Source organism: Dromiciops gliroides, chromosome 1 (assembly GCF_019393635.1).
Source record: "Dromiciops gliroides isolate mDroGli1 chromosome 1, mDroGli1.pri, whole genome shotgun sequence".
Lineage (NCBI taxonomy): Eukaryota > Metazoa > Chordata > Mammalia > Microbiotheria > Microbiotheriidae > Dromiciops > Dromiciops gliroides.
Window position 1 is genome coordinate 225,639,075 of NC_057861.1, and position 14,975 is coordinate 225,654,049.

The 14,975-nt window shown below is 35.7% G+C and overlaps 1 protein-coding gene across 10 annotated transcripts in view; it reads right to left on the bottom strand.

Moving 5' to 3' along the window:
- Positions 1–14,975, bottom strand: part of PTPRM (protein tyrosine phosphatase receptor type M) — a 1,039,589-nt gene that overhangs the window by 794,769 nt on the left and 229,845 nt on the right. For all 10 annotated transcript variants that reach the window (XM_043975661.1, XM_043975656.1, XM_043975655.1 and 7 more), the window contains exon 2: positions 4,616–4,735. In XM_043975661.1, coding sequence (XP_043831596.1) covers positions 4,616–4,735 — 120 coding nt within the window. The remainder of the gene's footprint in view (positions 1–4,615; positions 4,736–14,975) is intronic.

Below are 14,975 nucleotides of genomic sequence, written 5' to 3' on the forward strand. Positions count from 1 at the left end.
GGCCAGTTACCATTCACTACAACTGTTATTATTCTCAGGACACATAAAGGAAATAAAAGTAGAAAGTGACATGAATTATAAAATGCTTTAAAAAAGAAACATCTATCTTTTAGATCCACTAACAGAATTAGATTTTCATGAGGCAATCACCAAAATTCTTTATTTCCCTACAATACCTCCTTCCATTCCTATATTACAATCACTTAGAAATAGTGGTACTTGAAAAAGGAAGATAAAATGTCAATTTTATGAGAGGTAAATGGCCATACCCATCCACTACTAAGTATATTGTTCACACCAGAGCTAAACTTGATATGTTATGGATTTTCTGTGCATAATTTCTCCTTCAGTACAAAACAAAACCATTTATTTCTTATACTTTAGATAGGACTTTTATTGAACAACATTTTAAGTAAATATATGATATTTACCCAACTGGAATAGTTAGGCTAAAATAAGAATAAAAATATGGGAAGTTACTGAAATAATTATACATTTTGTCTATGTCATGGATCTACTTATTTGAAAGTAAATTCCTTAATCCATTGTGATAAGGATTAAAAAGGAGCTAGTGTGCTGTAACACTTAGGAAGCATTAGACTGCAGCAGCAGCCATAAGTGGAATGCTATCCCCAGAATTCATCATCAAGGAACTGTACTCCAAGTGAGCATTCTTATTCCTCGAATATAAGGTAAGGGGATTTTTCCTTAGGCAAGAGAAAAAGCTACTAGCATTCCACTGCAACAGGCTACCCACTTATAAAGGGAATGAATAATCAGCTTTGGCACATTTCCATTAACTGAAAAGTTACTGTTCACGGGACCAGCTGAGAAAAAAAATCTACCAATAGTATAAATAGCAGTTTAAAAGAGGATTTTTAAATGACATGTAGTATTTATGAAACTCTAAATATGTATTTCCAGAACATAGCGTAACAGCTTCACAGTAGTTATCAAGTCAGCTTGCACATAGCTCCAGACTGTATTTAACTTTTTAAAAGTGCAGTTAAAAATAGCTTTGCTAATGCAGATGGAGGGAAAAAATACCCTGCACATTAAAATTCTGTTATTACAAAAAATTGAAAATAAGGCAAAAAGCTAAAAATTAAAGCTAAAATCCCACTTACTGCTTTGATATTTAAATGTTATCTTGTCACATATAAATAAAAATAATAGATAATTACTCAGTAGTGCCTCAAATTTTTGGTATCAAACAATAATAAAGACAATATTTTTAGGATAGATGACAGTTTTTCTACTCCCAGAGCAAGAACCTTGTGGAATGATTTCCCCCCCAACTAAACTCTTTTTTTCCCCCAAGGGATACTTTTTGAAATTGTACAAGGAACCAGTGTCACTTCCCAAAGAAAATGGTAAAAATTACACTAACTTAAGGAATAGTTTACAGCTTACATTTAAATTTCATCACAAAGATTTTAAGTCACATCTTTACTTAAAGTAAAATTGGATAATATGGCAAGTCTTCTCAAGATCTCAAGCTTTTATGCTAGGGGAAACCTTAACTACAAATGTGCAGCTGCCAAACACTTCTGAAGGCAAACATAAGATAGTGTTGACTTATTCCATTCCACATTTATAACAATAATAACAATTCCTCACATTTCTATAGTGCTTTGAAAGGCATAAGACTCTCTCCTAAGAATTATATGAGGTTTCTGGTATAAATAATATCCCAATTTTACAGATTTTGAGAAGAGACGGCATCATCTGCTTAAGATCCCTTGGCCTAACAAATGTGTACACCATGGGACCTCAACCAGATCCTAGATGCAACACACTAATGATCCCATACATCTCTGAGTGACCATCACCTTACCATTAAAGTAACTGATCTTTCTTGTCCTCAAGTCCCCCAAACTGCCCATTTACTCTCCAGAGCTGATTCCACCTCACATTTTACCAAGAAGATGAGGTCAATTTAATATGAATACCCTCAAAACTCTAAACTTCTACTCCAAAGTCATTTCCTTTTTCCCTTTTGAGATTTCTTTTGAGATTTCAAAGGAAATATTTTCCCTTGCCAAATCAAAAACCCTTTCACCTGGGATCCTAGATTTCATCTCTTCAAATCTCCTCTGAGAAATCACCCCTTCCCTTTTACATCTATCTTTAATCCTCCCTCTCTCCACATTCCTTCCCCTCCATCTAAAAACAAGTTCAAATATCCCCTATTTTCAAACCAACACCATAAAAAACAATTTTTTTATCTTAATTGCATTTTATTTTTTTCCAATTACATGAAATATAGTCTTCATCATTCATTTTTGTAAAATTTTGAGTTCCCAATTTTTCTCCTTTCCTCCCTTCCCCTCCCTCTCCCTAAGATGGTAAGAAATCTTGTGTAGGTTATACGGTACAATCATATTAAACATATTTCCAAAAGAAAGATTCTTACTTTAATCCTTTCACCATCAAACTTTAAAAGAACAGTGTATGAATGCTAATTACACATCATTACTATACACTCATTCTTTGACTCATCACAATCTGGCTTCAGTTCCTAACACTTTATTGATACAGCCTTTTCCATATTCTTATTGCTAAATCCAATGGTCTTTTGGTTTAGCATGTATTGGCCTTGATACTTCAACATGTTATATTGCATATATATATATATATATGTACACATACATGTATATATGTACACATAGGCACATACATGAATATGTATGTATTCTTCATACTAGCCCCTCCTTTTTGAAATTCTCTCTCCTGTGAACTCTTATGGTTAACCTACTTCTCTAGCCATTCCTTTTCCTGTCTATTTTGTTAACTTAATAGCCTTTTCTCACCTCAAGATTTTGTCCTTGGCCTTTATCTCTTTCAGCATTCCCTCATTTGGTGGCTTCATTGACCTCCATGAGTTCAGTTATCTCTATGCAGATGAGTCAAATTTATATCTCCACTTTGAACTGCTTATTAAGAGTTCCAATCCTGAATTTCCAACTGCTGATTAAATATCTCCACATATATCCATCAGTTGTGACCTCGGGACTCAATTTCTGACTTGGCATTTCTCTAATCATATATTCTTAATCAGTTGCCACATCTTACTAATAATATACTATTACAAGATTAGTCCAAGTGCTCATCTCTTCAAGCTTAGACTGTCATAAGTCTCTTAACCAACTGACATTTCAATACCACTTTTCCCTCTCCAATCCATCTTTCACAATAAAACCAGAGCCAAGGTCATCCACTGTATCCCAGTCCATAAACAATTTCCTGACTTTTGTCTTGCCATTGAACTTCAGTGACTCTGGAAGAGATAGTGAGGCTGATGACTTTGTGAAACTCTGCTTCACTAAAATCCAATTCACACACAAGTCAAAACATCAATCCATGGTGTCACTGGTCCTTTGCGAAGATGAAGGATTAACAATCATTCTATTGCATTTCTTTGACGCTGCTGCTCTATTCAAAGATATTGGTAGTTACCAACTGTCTATCAAAAAGTTAAAATAAAATGAACTTGTGATCCTGGAATTCTACAATTTGACTCCAACCTACTTTCCAATCTTCTTAGATACTTTCTTTTACATACTCCATGTTCTAGTCAAAATGTAGTACTCTCTGTTTCCTACCCTCATCTTGCTCTATTTCATCTCATTATTTTCTCATTTGATTCAGTTATACAATGCTTCTTTCCCTTCATTTCATTCTTTTTAATGTTCCATCCCTTTTTCATGGTCAAACTCATATGGTACCTCCTATCCTGATTCTCAAAGCCAGAATGATGCCTTCCATGCTAAATTACCCATAGAGCTTTGTCAGAACCTCTCACTCTCCTTTATTTCACTTACCATTGAAATGTGTTTTCCCACTGTCACTGCCTTATTCCAGGTCTACATTACCAGGTATCCCTGGATTAACACAATAGCTTCCTAACAAGTAGCCAATCCCACCCCTATTCTCTTTCTCTCAGATTCACACTTAGCATTGCTAGCAGATGAATATACCTTATGTACAGTTCAAATCATGTCACACTTTTTTCCCAAAAGAAAGAGAAAATTATTGTAAATGAAGGCTTCAAAAAGAGGTAAAACATAAAACTGAAAATAAAATAAAGTCACTACCAAAAGAATGACATCAACAGCTACATTTATAAAGTATTGCTTACTTTCATAGTGCTTCACAAGGATATTAATTATCTTCATAATATCACCATGATTATCATCCCCATTTCACAAACACAAGAAAGTTTAAGTCATATCCACAAGGTTCCATATTTCTTGCCCCTCAGTCCAGTGTCATATCCAATTCCCTTGTCAAAACTGGTACAAACACTGCTCCTATACTGTTGTGCTTTTCCTAAGTAGTATCTTTCCTATAAGTGAATTCAGTACTCAAAGATAATGGGTATAATCCTCAACTAGGATAGATAAGAAGATATTAAATTAAATCCAATATCATAACAAGGTTCTACACGCTTCCATTCTCCTCATCTGATCAATCCCATCCATACCTCTCATTTATTTTCCAAAACTCTCATTCATTCAACAAATTATCTATACTAAGTAGATATATAGAGTAGAGATATACAAACATCTACTCTTCTTATTAAGTTCTAGAAAAACCAAAATATATAACCAACCTGAGGGCATCCATGGATCAGAAGGCTTTGTCAAGGTGTTCACCCATTCCCAATCGAAGTCATCATCCTTACCCTGACTGTATCCACACGTGGTAAATGGCTCATCAAATGAGCAACCACCTGGAAATTAAAAATAAAAATCATTAGAAGATAGACCCTGCCCAATATAAAAATAGGGAATTATAGGCTCCTAAAGTACCAACTTGATGCTAAGCTGAATTTTCTTTGGTCTCTGGTCACAAATTATGGGCTTCCACAGTTCTATACCTGTGATAAAAAAGCAGCTGTAAATTTGCTCCTATCCCTTTAAAATGTTTCCTTGTGAATAGAAGCTGGTATGGGAATGTGCCAATTACAATTAAGACCTTTTTTAAGCAGATACAAAACTGGCATTTCCCCAGGTTTACAGAACTGGGAAGCTACCATAATGTTGAATTTATAAACTGACAAAGTCCCCATAAATTTTCTAAGACATTTCAATGCAAGAAAATGATTACAGCCTGTCCAAACCAAATAAAATAATTTGGGGAAATGATAGCAGCAGGTATGTCATGGGCATCATAGGGCAATAATGTAGGGTAATATGTTGATTCTTTATAACCAATTGGCCCATATTTGTATTCTGAGAAACATTTCCTGAAAAATGATCCTCAATCTGTTACTGAAACAGCTTTCACATTAAATATTCAGGGACCCAATATTTCAAAATCAAAATAAATTTTGTAAACTTGGATTTATAAATATAACCAATTAAAACACTAATATTAATACCATATTATTTTCAGCAGAGGTATAATTGTATATTTCCTAGTTTAAAGAAGCTATAAGAAGCCATCCAAATTATAAGAGTAGAAATAATGGAAAAATAACTATGTAACTAAAGGGAATTTTTTTTCTATAACATTTGTACATATAAGACAACTCAGATATTTCAGCTTCCCTGAAGCTGTTCATATTTATGGGGTCCATCCCCTGGTTCTTACGTCTTCTTAACTACATTCTTACCCATGTTAATATGCATAGAATCTATAATTGGGGGGGTAACTCTTCTTTAAAGCAGATTACCATCCATCTTTAACAAAGTTTTTTAACTTTCTTTTTTCTGTCATGGATCTCTTTGGTATTCTGGTGAAGTCTATGGATGCCCTCTTAGATAATATTTTAAATATAATATATCAGATTGAAAGGGATACAATTATACTGAAATAATTATTAAATATCTTTTTTAAAATATCTTTTTGGATTTCAAATTAAGAACCTCTGGTCCATAACTAATAGTGTTATATAGTTCCTTCAGTGAAATTAAGCAATTGACCATGACCTCACAATGAAAGAATTGCTATTACTTGAACTCAGGTCTTCCTCCTCACCTGAGGCTGCAGTATAGTACAGTGGAAAGAGAATTGGAATGTGCAGTCCAAGGATTAAGGTTCTAATCTGGCCTCTGACTCTTACTAACTGTGTCTGCCCTTGAGTGGGTCACTCATTGTCTATGCAGCTGTTTCCTCATCTGCAAAATGAGAGGGTTGAGCTACATAGCTTCTAAGATGCCTCCAAGGTGTAGAATTATGATCTTATAGTCCTGACAAAAAGTCACAAACTTTTGTGACTCAGTTTCTTTGTTTGTAAATTGTTCTTACTATAAATAGTGTTATTTAGTAGTATTAATTTAGTAATACTCCAACAACTGTCTAGCCAATATGCCATATCACCTTGCGTGTGTTTCATCTACTTAGGATAATTAGCAATTCAGTGAATAAGCCTGAGTGACCATGAAGAGAAAAATACCTATGTAATATGTATGTTTTTATATTCCATATATTACCTATTGTGTTTAGTCGCTCCAAATCCCCAGTCAAGAAATGGAACAATAACAAACATTTTTTTTTTCATGTGTTTCAAGTATAATATGGAGCAAAGTCACATAATCTTAGAGTTAGAAGTGGTCGCCATAATCATCTGCTTCTCTGTGAATATAGGACTTCCCTGTGACTTCTATAATATCCCAACCAGAATGTTATTCAGACTCTACTTGAATACTTTCAGGGATGGGGAGGTCATTATTTTATGAGGTAACCTATTTCGTTGTTGTACTTCTATAATTGGTAGGAATTCTCTCTTAGAGTAGGCCAAAATCTGTCTTCCAAAATTCTAATAGTTAGATCTAGTTCTACCCTCTGGAGATACATGATATGCCAACTTTTTTTTTATATATATATACCAACGTTCTAAGTATTTAAAAACAAGTATAATATCCCTCCACAAATTCTCAGTTTCAAGCCACACATCCCTAATTTCCTCATTATTCCTCATATGATGTTTCACCAAGATGGTTTCACTCTTCTCTGTAAGGTCCTCTCTAATTTATCAATGCCACTATTAAAACATGGCACCCAAAGCAAAACAAACTCTTTCAGAAAGCATGTATTCAGCACAGAGTACAGTCAGACAAAATGAGGTAATGGAGTCTGGCTGAAAAAGAGACATTGGCTCTCAAGAAAGCGGTTGTAAATTCTAAGCTCATTTCTAATGGTTACCACCTTGGGCAAGTCTTTTACATTCTTTGGGTCTCATTTCCCTCATCTCTAAAATGAAGATTAACTCAGGGAAAGCCATTCCACTTTAAATTTATCCTTTGAGCCTTTTAATCTCAACTCATCTATATACTCCAACTCTGTTAATACAACCTGAAATTACTCTAGCTTTTTTAGCAGTTCTGTGACACAGCATGTCCATAATGAACATATGGTCAACTAAAAACTCCAAACAGCTTCGTATTTCTGGCTTATAAAAACCTTTTTTAATTCTAATTTTAGAATTCTAATTGGCTTTGCAAAACCCCCAACTTTGTGCCATCCACAGATTTGATAAGTTGCCTTTGGTTTTTACCCAAATCATTGACAAAAATGTTAACCGAGGCAGGGTCAAGGACAAAGGCAAGTAATTTCATACTGTTTTAAATTGTGTTCCATAGCTTGGCAGCTTTGTCTTTTTCATTAGCTCAAGGCATGTCAATGAAATTAGCACCACTGGACACTAGTAGTCTGTTACACTTTCAATAGTACTGGTCTCAATTAAACCTCCCAATGGGAACTGAAAACTCATTAAAGAAGATATACCACTAAATTCAATATTTCACCCTGACAACCTGAGGCAATTTATTTCTCTCTCACTCAAAGTCTAACAAGAAAAGATGCTAAGTTTGTTTACAGAAAATAAAATTCAACCTCTATCCATTTATTACTGCTGAAAATGTTAGAAAAAGTATCAAAACATTGATAAGAAACTTGTCCTAGCATTTGCATAACATGATTTTTATAAAGAAAGCATCTTTACTCTTTCAAGGACTGACCAAAACAGAAGCAGTCTAGACTCACAATGTTCAACGAGGACATAGGACATAGGATAGTAAGGACTCCTGTGATGAAAGCATGTATGACTTTGATAGAATTCTCTTAGTACAAGAGCAAGTCACAAGGAACCAGAGATGAACTTGAGAATGACTAAAGATTTGCCTTATAAAATAACTGCTGCTGACAAAGATATGCACAAATAAAAATGCAATAGCATGCATGGGCTAACAGGGAACTCTGGAAGAGTAATAAAGTTCAGGTGCAACTATACAATTCTCCCATTACACCAAGGTGTTTTTATCACTTGAAAAGGAACATAAAAAGCATGAGATGGTTCTTTCTGGACTCAAGTCTGAGCACAGAGCTGCTGGAAAAAAGAAGAATCTGTGAATTTCATATTGCTCTGGGATATTTTACTCCCTGCACAGACCAATTTTCCAAGTTGCCTTTATCTAACAGATTAGGAATGGGTGAGAAAGCAAAAGATGACTTGAAGAAAAGAAGAAAAAATTATGAGGTAACAAAGTCTTTGTAGCTCTGAAATAGTCAAATAAGAAGGGGGCTGGTCTTTCTCCCACTTTTTAAACCTTTATTTGAATAAAAATCTTTCATTACTCTTGAAGTTCATTTTAATGAACTAGGACAGAAATTCTTAACTTTTTTGACAGTTTGGTGAAGTCTATGAATAAACCCCTTTTCAGAATATTGCTTTCTAATATATTAAATGCATAGGATTAGAAAGAAAACCAAATATATTGAAATGTAGCTATCAAAATGTTTTTAAGGTTTTTCATTTTAATGAAGATTTTTTTTTAATTTTTTTTTAGTGAGGCAATTGGGGTTAGGTGACTTGCCCAGGGTCACACAGCTAGTAAGTGTCAAGTGTCTGAGGCCGGATTTGAACTCAGGTACTCCTGACTCCAAGGCCGGTGCTCTATCCACTGTGCCACCTAGCTGCCCCTTTAATGAAGATTTTAACTTTTCTTTTAAGTTTATGGACTCTAGTAAATAGCTCCTGAACTAGAGGATCTGTGTGAATGAAGCTCAGAAAGAAAAGTATCAAATATTTGAGGGGGTACATCCCAAGAGAAAATATGATGAATAAGTCTGTTCTTCCAGAAAACATAGTATGACCAAAGAAGAAACTGAACAGGAAACAAAGAAAAAATGATGAGACAGTAGAACAAATCATTCATAAGGCATGGATTCTTTTACTTTAATTCTTTCATTATTTTTATTTATTGCTTTATCTTAATGAGATAGCATGCATGGATAGGATCAGGCAAAGAACTGAACAAGGTTCCCTTAAATCTTTCTCTCATCCACCTGCTTTCCCACCACACTGCAGTAAAAGTCCTCTATAAAACCGGAAATTAAATTCATAGGTAGCAGAGCATTGCTTCTATGAGGGTATGGTATTATCTCATCAAGAGGTATTTGACCAAGATACTGAGGGATATTACCCACCATCTTGCTGAAAATTAGGAAGCATCATCAGACTACCTGTCAATTCTCATGGCTTGGGAAGAAACACATAGCAAGGTGGGAAAATAGCAGTTCTTGGACAAGACAACATTTCAGGATTACCCATGTCTTCTTACACATTGCTTTTCTCCATATACTCTATGGTCCATCCAATGGCAAGGCTTCTTTCCATTAGCTATGCACAATGAAGAATGTCCTATCTCTATGCCTTTGCACTGGAATGCATAGGATTTTCCTCCCTTATCTCTACCTCTTAAACTCATTTTTTTCCTTCAAGCTTCACCTCAAAGCCTCCTCCTTCAGGAAGCCTTTCCTAGCAATCCCAGTTGCCAGGGCCTTCCTAAGGTTAGCTTTCATCTATTCTGTAGATAGACTTATCAGCTACACTTGACACTGTCAACTACCCATCCCCTACTGGAAATTCTCTCTTCTCTTTTCATAATACTACTCTCTTCTGGTTCACCAATCCCTATCAAACCACTCCTTTTTAGTCTCCTTTGCTAGTCTGTCATCCACATGTCATGCCCCCTAATTTGAGGTCTCCCCCCACAAGGTTCTTTGCTGAGTTTTTCTCTTTTCTCTATAGAATCTCAGAAATATCATCAGCCTCTATGGAATCAATTATCAGACCTTTCCAGATGACTCTCAGATCTGCATATTAAGCCCTAGTCTCTTAGCCAAGCTTCAGTCTTGGATCACCAATTGCTTAGTGGCATTCCAAAGTGGATATTCCAGAGATACCTAAAACTCAACATAACTAAAGCTGAAGTTATTACCCCCCCACACACATGCTTCCACATTTCTGTTGAAGGCAACATCATCCTTTTCAAGATCTATGGTTTATGATCTCAGCATTATCTTCCACTCCTCTTTCTCTTTTAACCCAATCAGTTCTCAGAACCTTGCTGTTTTCATCTCTACAATTTCTCTCATGTCTAACTTTTTTCCTTAAGCGCAGATCTGATCATATGACTCCTATTCAGTCAACTCTAGTGGCTTCTTGTGACCTCTAAGATTGAACATAAGATCCTCTGTTTAGTATTTAATGCCCTATACAACCTGTCCCTGCCTGATTTCACTAGCCTCACTGGACAGTACTCCCCCTCCAACTCACTGATTTAGCCAAATTGGCTTTTTCTCTTTTCTGCTTTCATGACTTTCCATTTTCTGTTTCTGAGCTTTTTCAATAGCTGTCCCTCCCATGCCTGGAATGAACTGACACCTCACCTCTCATGGATTCTCTCTTCCTTTAAAATGAAGCTGAACCACATTTTCCACAGGAATCCTTTCTGCCCTTTCTCTCAATTGCTAATGCCTTCCCATCCAAAATTTCTCTATATTTAATTATTATGTATAGTTATATATTTATGAATTTAATAATTATGCTGTATATATTTTATGTGAACTTGCTGTCTCTCTTATAAGAAAATAGGCCTTTTACATGTAGGGAATGTTTCATCTGGTGGGTAATTGGTTGCTAAATAAATTCCTATTGATCCATGCTCCTACAGATTTAATTTCTATGTTTATGCTAATAAATATCAAACCTGCATATCCTAGACCAATCTCTCATCTCCAATCATCATTTAGACATCTTGAACTAGATGTCCAATAGACATCTGTGAGAAAATAATGAGATTTGGCAGATACTCAAAGGCTCACCTTGTACATGAATTCTATATCTAGTATGACAATAACAGATACTTGAAGTGATAATTAATTTATCAAAAAGATACTTGAAGTGATAATCAATTTATCAAAAAGAAATAAAACCTCAATCACCAAGACTCAATATGTTCATTGGCTGCTTGTCTGCCAAATTCCGTTATTTTACCACATTCCCCCCTTTGTTTCTTCAAGGTTGCCAACTGTGTTGTTTAAATGTGTGGTTGCCTTAAATTAGAAGCTTCAGCACTAGTCTTTGGGCATTAAGCATTTATTAAAGCATACCACGTATTCACGTGAAGGTTAGAAAGTTAAGATAAGGCCCATCTAGCTTAGAGTTCTAGCCTGGCTGGGTTCTTGCTCAAGTTCTCTGCCAGGAGCCTGCTTCAATAATGAACTCCCCAGCAAACTGAGTGTGGAAGCTTTGTATAGGTCCGGAGCATGAGCAGTCCTCACATACTGCTTCAAGCTGGATTGGTTAGTGTCATCCAAATCCATTGGTTCACTGGATTTGAAGGTGGTCTCAGTTGAGTTCAAAGTCTTTAGCTTCTGAGAACAATACCTCTTTAAGGGCCAGCCAGGTATGGTTACAATCTAATTAACTTGAAGTAGGCTAATCAGCAGTCAATCACTCTCACTTAATTCAATCAGTTTAGATTAATCTCCAGGTAAGCCTTTGAGTATCTGCCAAATCCCATTATTTTCTCACACATCTTAAACTCAACAGACCCCAAACCAAACTTACTATCTTTCCCCCTAAATTCTCCTGTCTTCCCCTACCTCCTAACTTCCCTATTTCAGTCAAGAGCAACATCATAGTCCATAAGGCTCTCAATCTAGGTGTCATCCTAGACTCTGCACAATCTTTTACCCCCATATTCAATCTGGTGTCAAGAATTGTTTATTTTACCTCTGCATCATCTCTCAAATAGGTTCATCCCCTTCTCTCCTCTGATGTCACAACTCAACTGCAGTCATCATTTCATGCCTAGATTACCACAATAGGCTGCTTGTAGGTCGGTCTACCTCAAGTCTCTCCTACCTCCAATTTCCCCACTCCAATCCATGTTCCATTCAGTTACCAAAGTGATTTTCCTAAACTATCAGTCCAACCATTGTCACCCCCTACCCAATAATCTCCTGTGGCTTTCAATCACCTCTACAATTAAATATAAAATGTATTTGGTATTAAAAACTCTTCTCTCCACACACCTTTTCAGTCTTCTCACAGATTATTCCCACCACATAATCTCCAATCCAGTGATGCTGGCCTCTTGTCTTTTCCACAAAAAATATACTCCACCTCTTTGCAGCTAGGCATTTACTCTGTCTTTCCCCTATACTGGGAATTCTATCCCCCCTCATCTTTGCCTACTGCATCCCCCAGTTTCCTTTAAGCCCCAACTAAAATCCCATCTTTTTCAGGAAATCCTCCCCAACCCTTCTTAATTCCAGTACTTTCCCTCCATCAAAGATGTCCTATTTATCCTATATAAAGCTTATTTGTACAAATTTATTTGCTTGTTGTATCCCTCATTAGATTGTGAGCTCGTTGAGAGTAAGATTGTCTTTTGTCTCATTTTGAATCCCCAGTACATTGCGTAGTATCTGGCACATTTTTATTGAATCATGTCCTGATTTGAATTCATAAAGATGATTCTTCCTGGTTCCAAGCCCAGTGTGTCCTATCCATTGCACCAGCTGGTAAATAGTAGATATTTAATAAATGCTCATTGACTGAGTGTAAAACACATATTCAACAATTCATATATTGATACATCTGACTATTTATCTCATCTCAAGTACACTGTGAACTCAATAAATCTAAAGATAGTGACTTCATACAGCAAAGAAAAACAGTGAAAACTTAAACGTTAATTCCATTGATACTGACAACTCTTGAAGTATAAGATAAAAATCCATAGAATCAAAGCATTGCAGGATCATAGGTGTGAGGTCCTCAGATGCATTCTAGTCCACCCCCTCATTTTACAGATGAGGAAACTGGAGCCCAGAGAAATGTAGCAACTTTCTTCTGCATCTTGCAGTTTAAATTGCTTCCTGTGCGCTATCAGTCCTATTTCCTAGTTATAGGCAAAGCCCTTTTAAAGTAATTTTGTAAAAATAAAACACATTACTCCCTATGAGGCTTCTCTGGAATTTTTTTCATCTGTTCTATATACAAAGCAACCTCATTTAAAATGATCTCCCCCGAATGCAATGGGGGATTAAATGGGTCATTCTGTATATAGAGCTAGATCAAGAAATAAAAGTGAAAGCCCCCATACCCCCCCCCCCAAATAATTAGGGCACATGTTCCATTTTCCTAAAATACATGAAGTTCAGAAGTTAGGAGGCTATTCATTTGTGACAAACTTTAAATTGTGTATGCAGAATGGTTATCAACTAAGTAATTCAAAGTCAGCTTCAAAAGAAACCTAAAAGAAAGAGGAAATTGTTTGAACTGTCCAAAAAAAATCCTCCCAACATAGCCAGTGCCTTTGTTTTCTAAATCAAAGTGACATATACATTTAATTGCTTACCACAACAATAAAAGTATATAATGCTGTTAAACTCTGAGTATTTCAGTGATGTTTAGTGAATCAGACACTGAGCATTATTGAAATCCTCTTATACGTAATTTAATCTAGCAAAGCAGTTTTCACACATTACACAGACATTAAAATGTCTGAAGCTATGCTCTATTTAAAAAGTGGTATTTGCAGAAGGATATATTTCATATAATTTAAAGAATATAGGTTGCCTTTTTTCTCACAGTTTTTATGCCTTAGTGCATTTACTGTATACTTTATTTCATATCAAATCATTGACTCTGATTTTTTTTAAAAGGAAAATGAGTAGCATCAAAATAATGTCTTTTTTTTCTTCTTGAGCTTATACTTATGTTCAGGAAAAATACTTGGTCATCCTCCCCAAATACCTTGAAAACCACTATGACCATGCCAGTATTACACGAGAAATTAAAAAAAAAAATCTTGAGAGCCAGGCATGGTGGGAGAAATGCCATATCCCTGCTACTGGGATGGCTGAGGTTGGTGGATTGCTTGAGTTCAGGAGTTCTGAGGTATAGAAGGATTAAAGCCAATCAGGTGTCTGCACTAAGTCAGTCACCAATATCAGAAGCTCCAGGATTGGGGCTGTAGGAAAGGGAAGCAATGGGGTTGGGGCGGGGGAGTGGGAAGAAAAGAACAAAATTGCTAAAAGAGGTCATGAGCTAGGTAATTTTGGAAACAAAGCAGGTAAAAGCTTCTGTGCCAGTTGGCAATGGAATGGAGCCCCTGAGTATCATTCCACTGAATTTCCATCCTGAGTGAGATAGGGAGACCCAAAGAAATAATGAAACAAATAAATAAATGAGTAAATAAACGAACAAATAAATATCTTGGTGATTAAAGAGTTCTATGCATTGAATTATAAATGCACTCATCTTCTTGTGCAAAGATGCTGCTGCTGACCAACTGGCAGTGATGATTCATAATTATAGAATCCCAGAATTGGAAAGGATGGTTCAAGATTCTAGGATCAATGACTTAGAGTTATGTCATTTTATCCAACTGATAAGGATAACTGTTATCCATAGATATGGAGAGACAACTTCCTTTTACCTTCTGTTCCTATCCACACTCTCCCACTGTAGCAAGACCTTTTCCCTCTTATTATGAACAGCATTTATTTTCAGGAAGCATGTCTGAGGTTATGACTATATTCTTTCACCAGAGAAGAAATTTTTCTCTAGGAAACTGTCATTGGCTTTCATTAAAGATATCAACTGCTTTAGCACCATAGGCTAACATACTAAGCTATATGATTTAGTCACAATGATTTTATGAGATCAC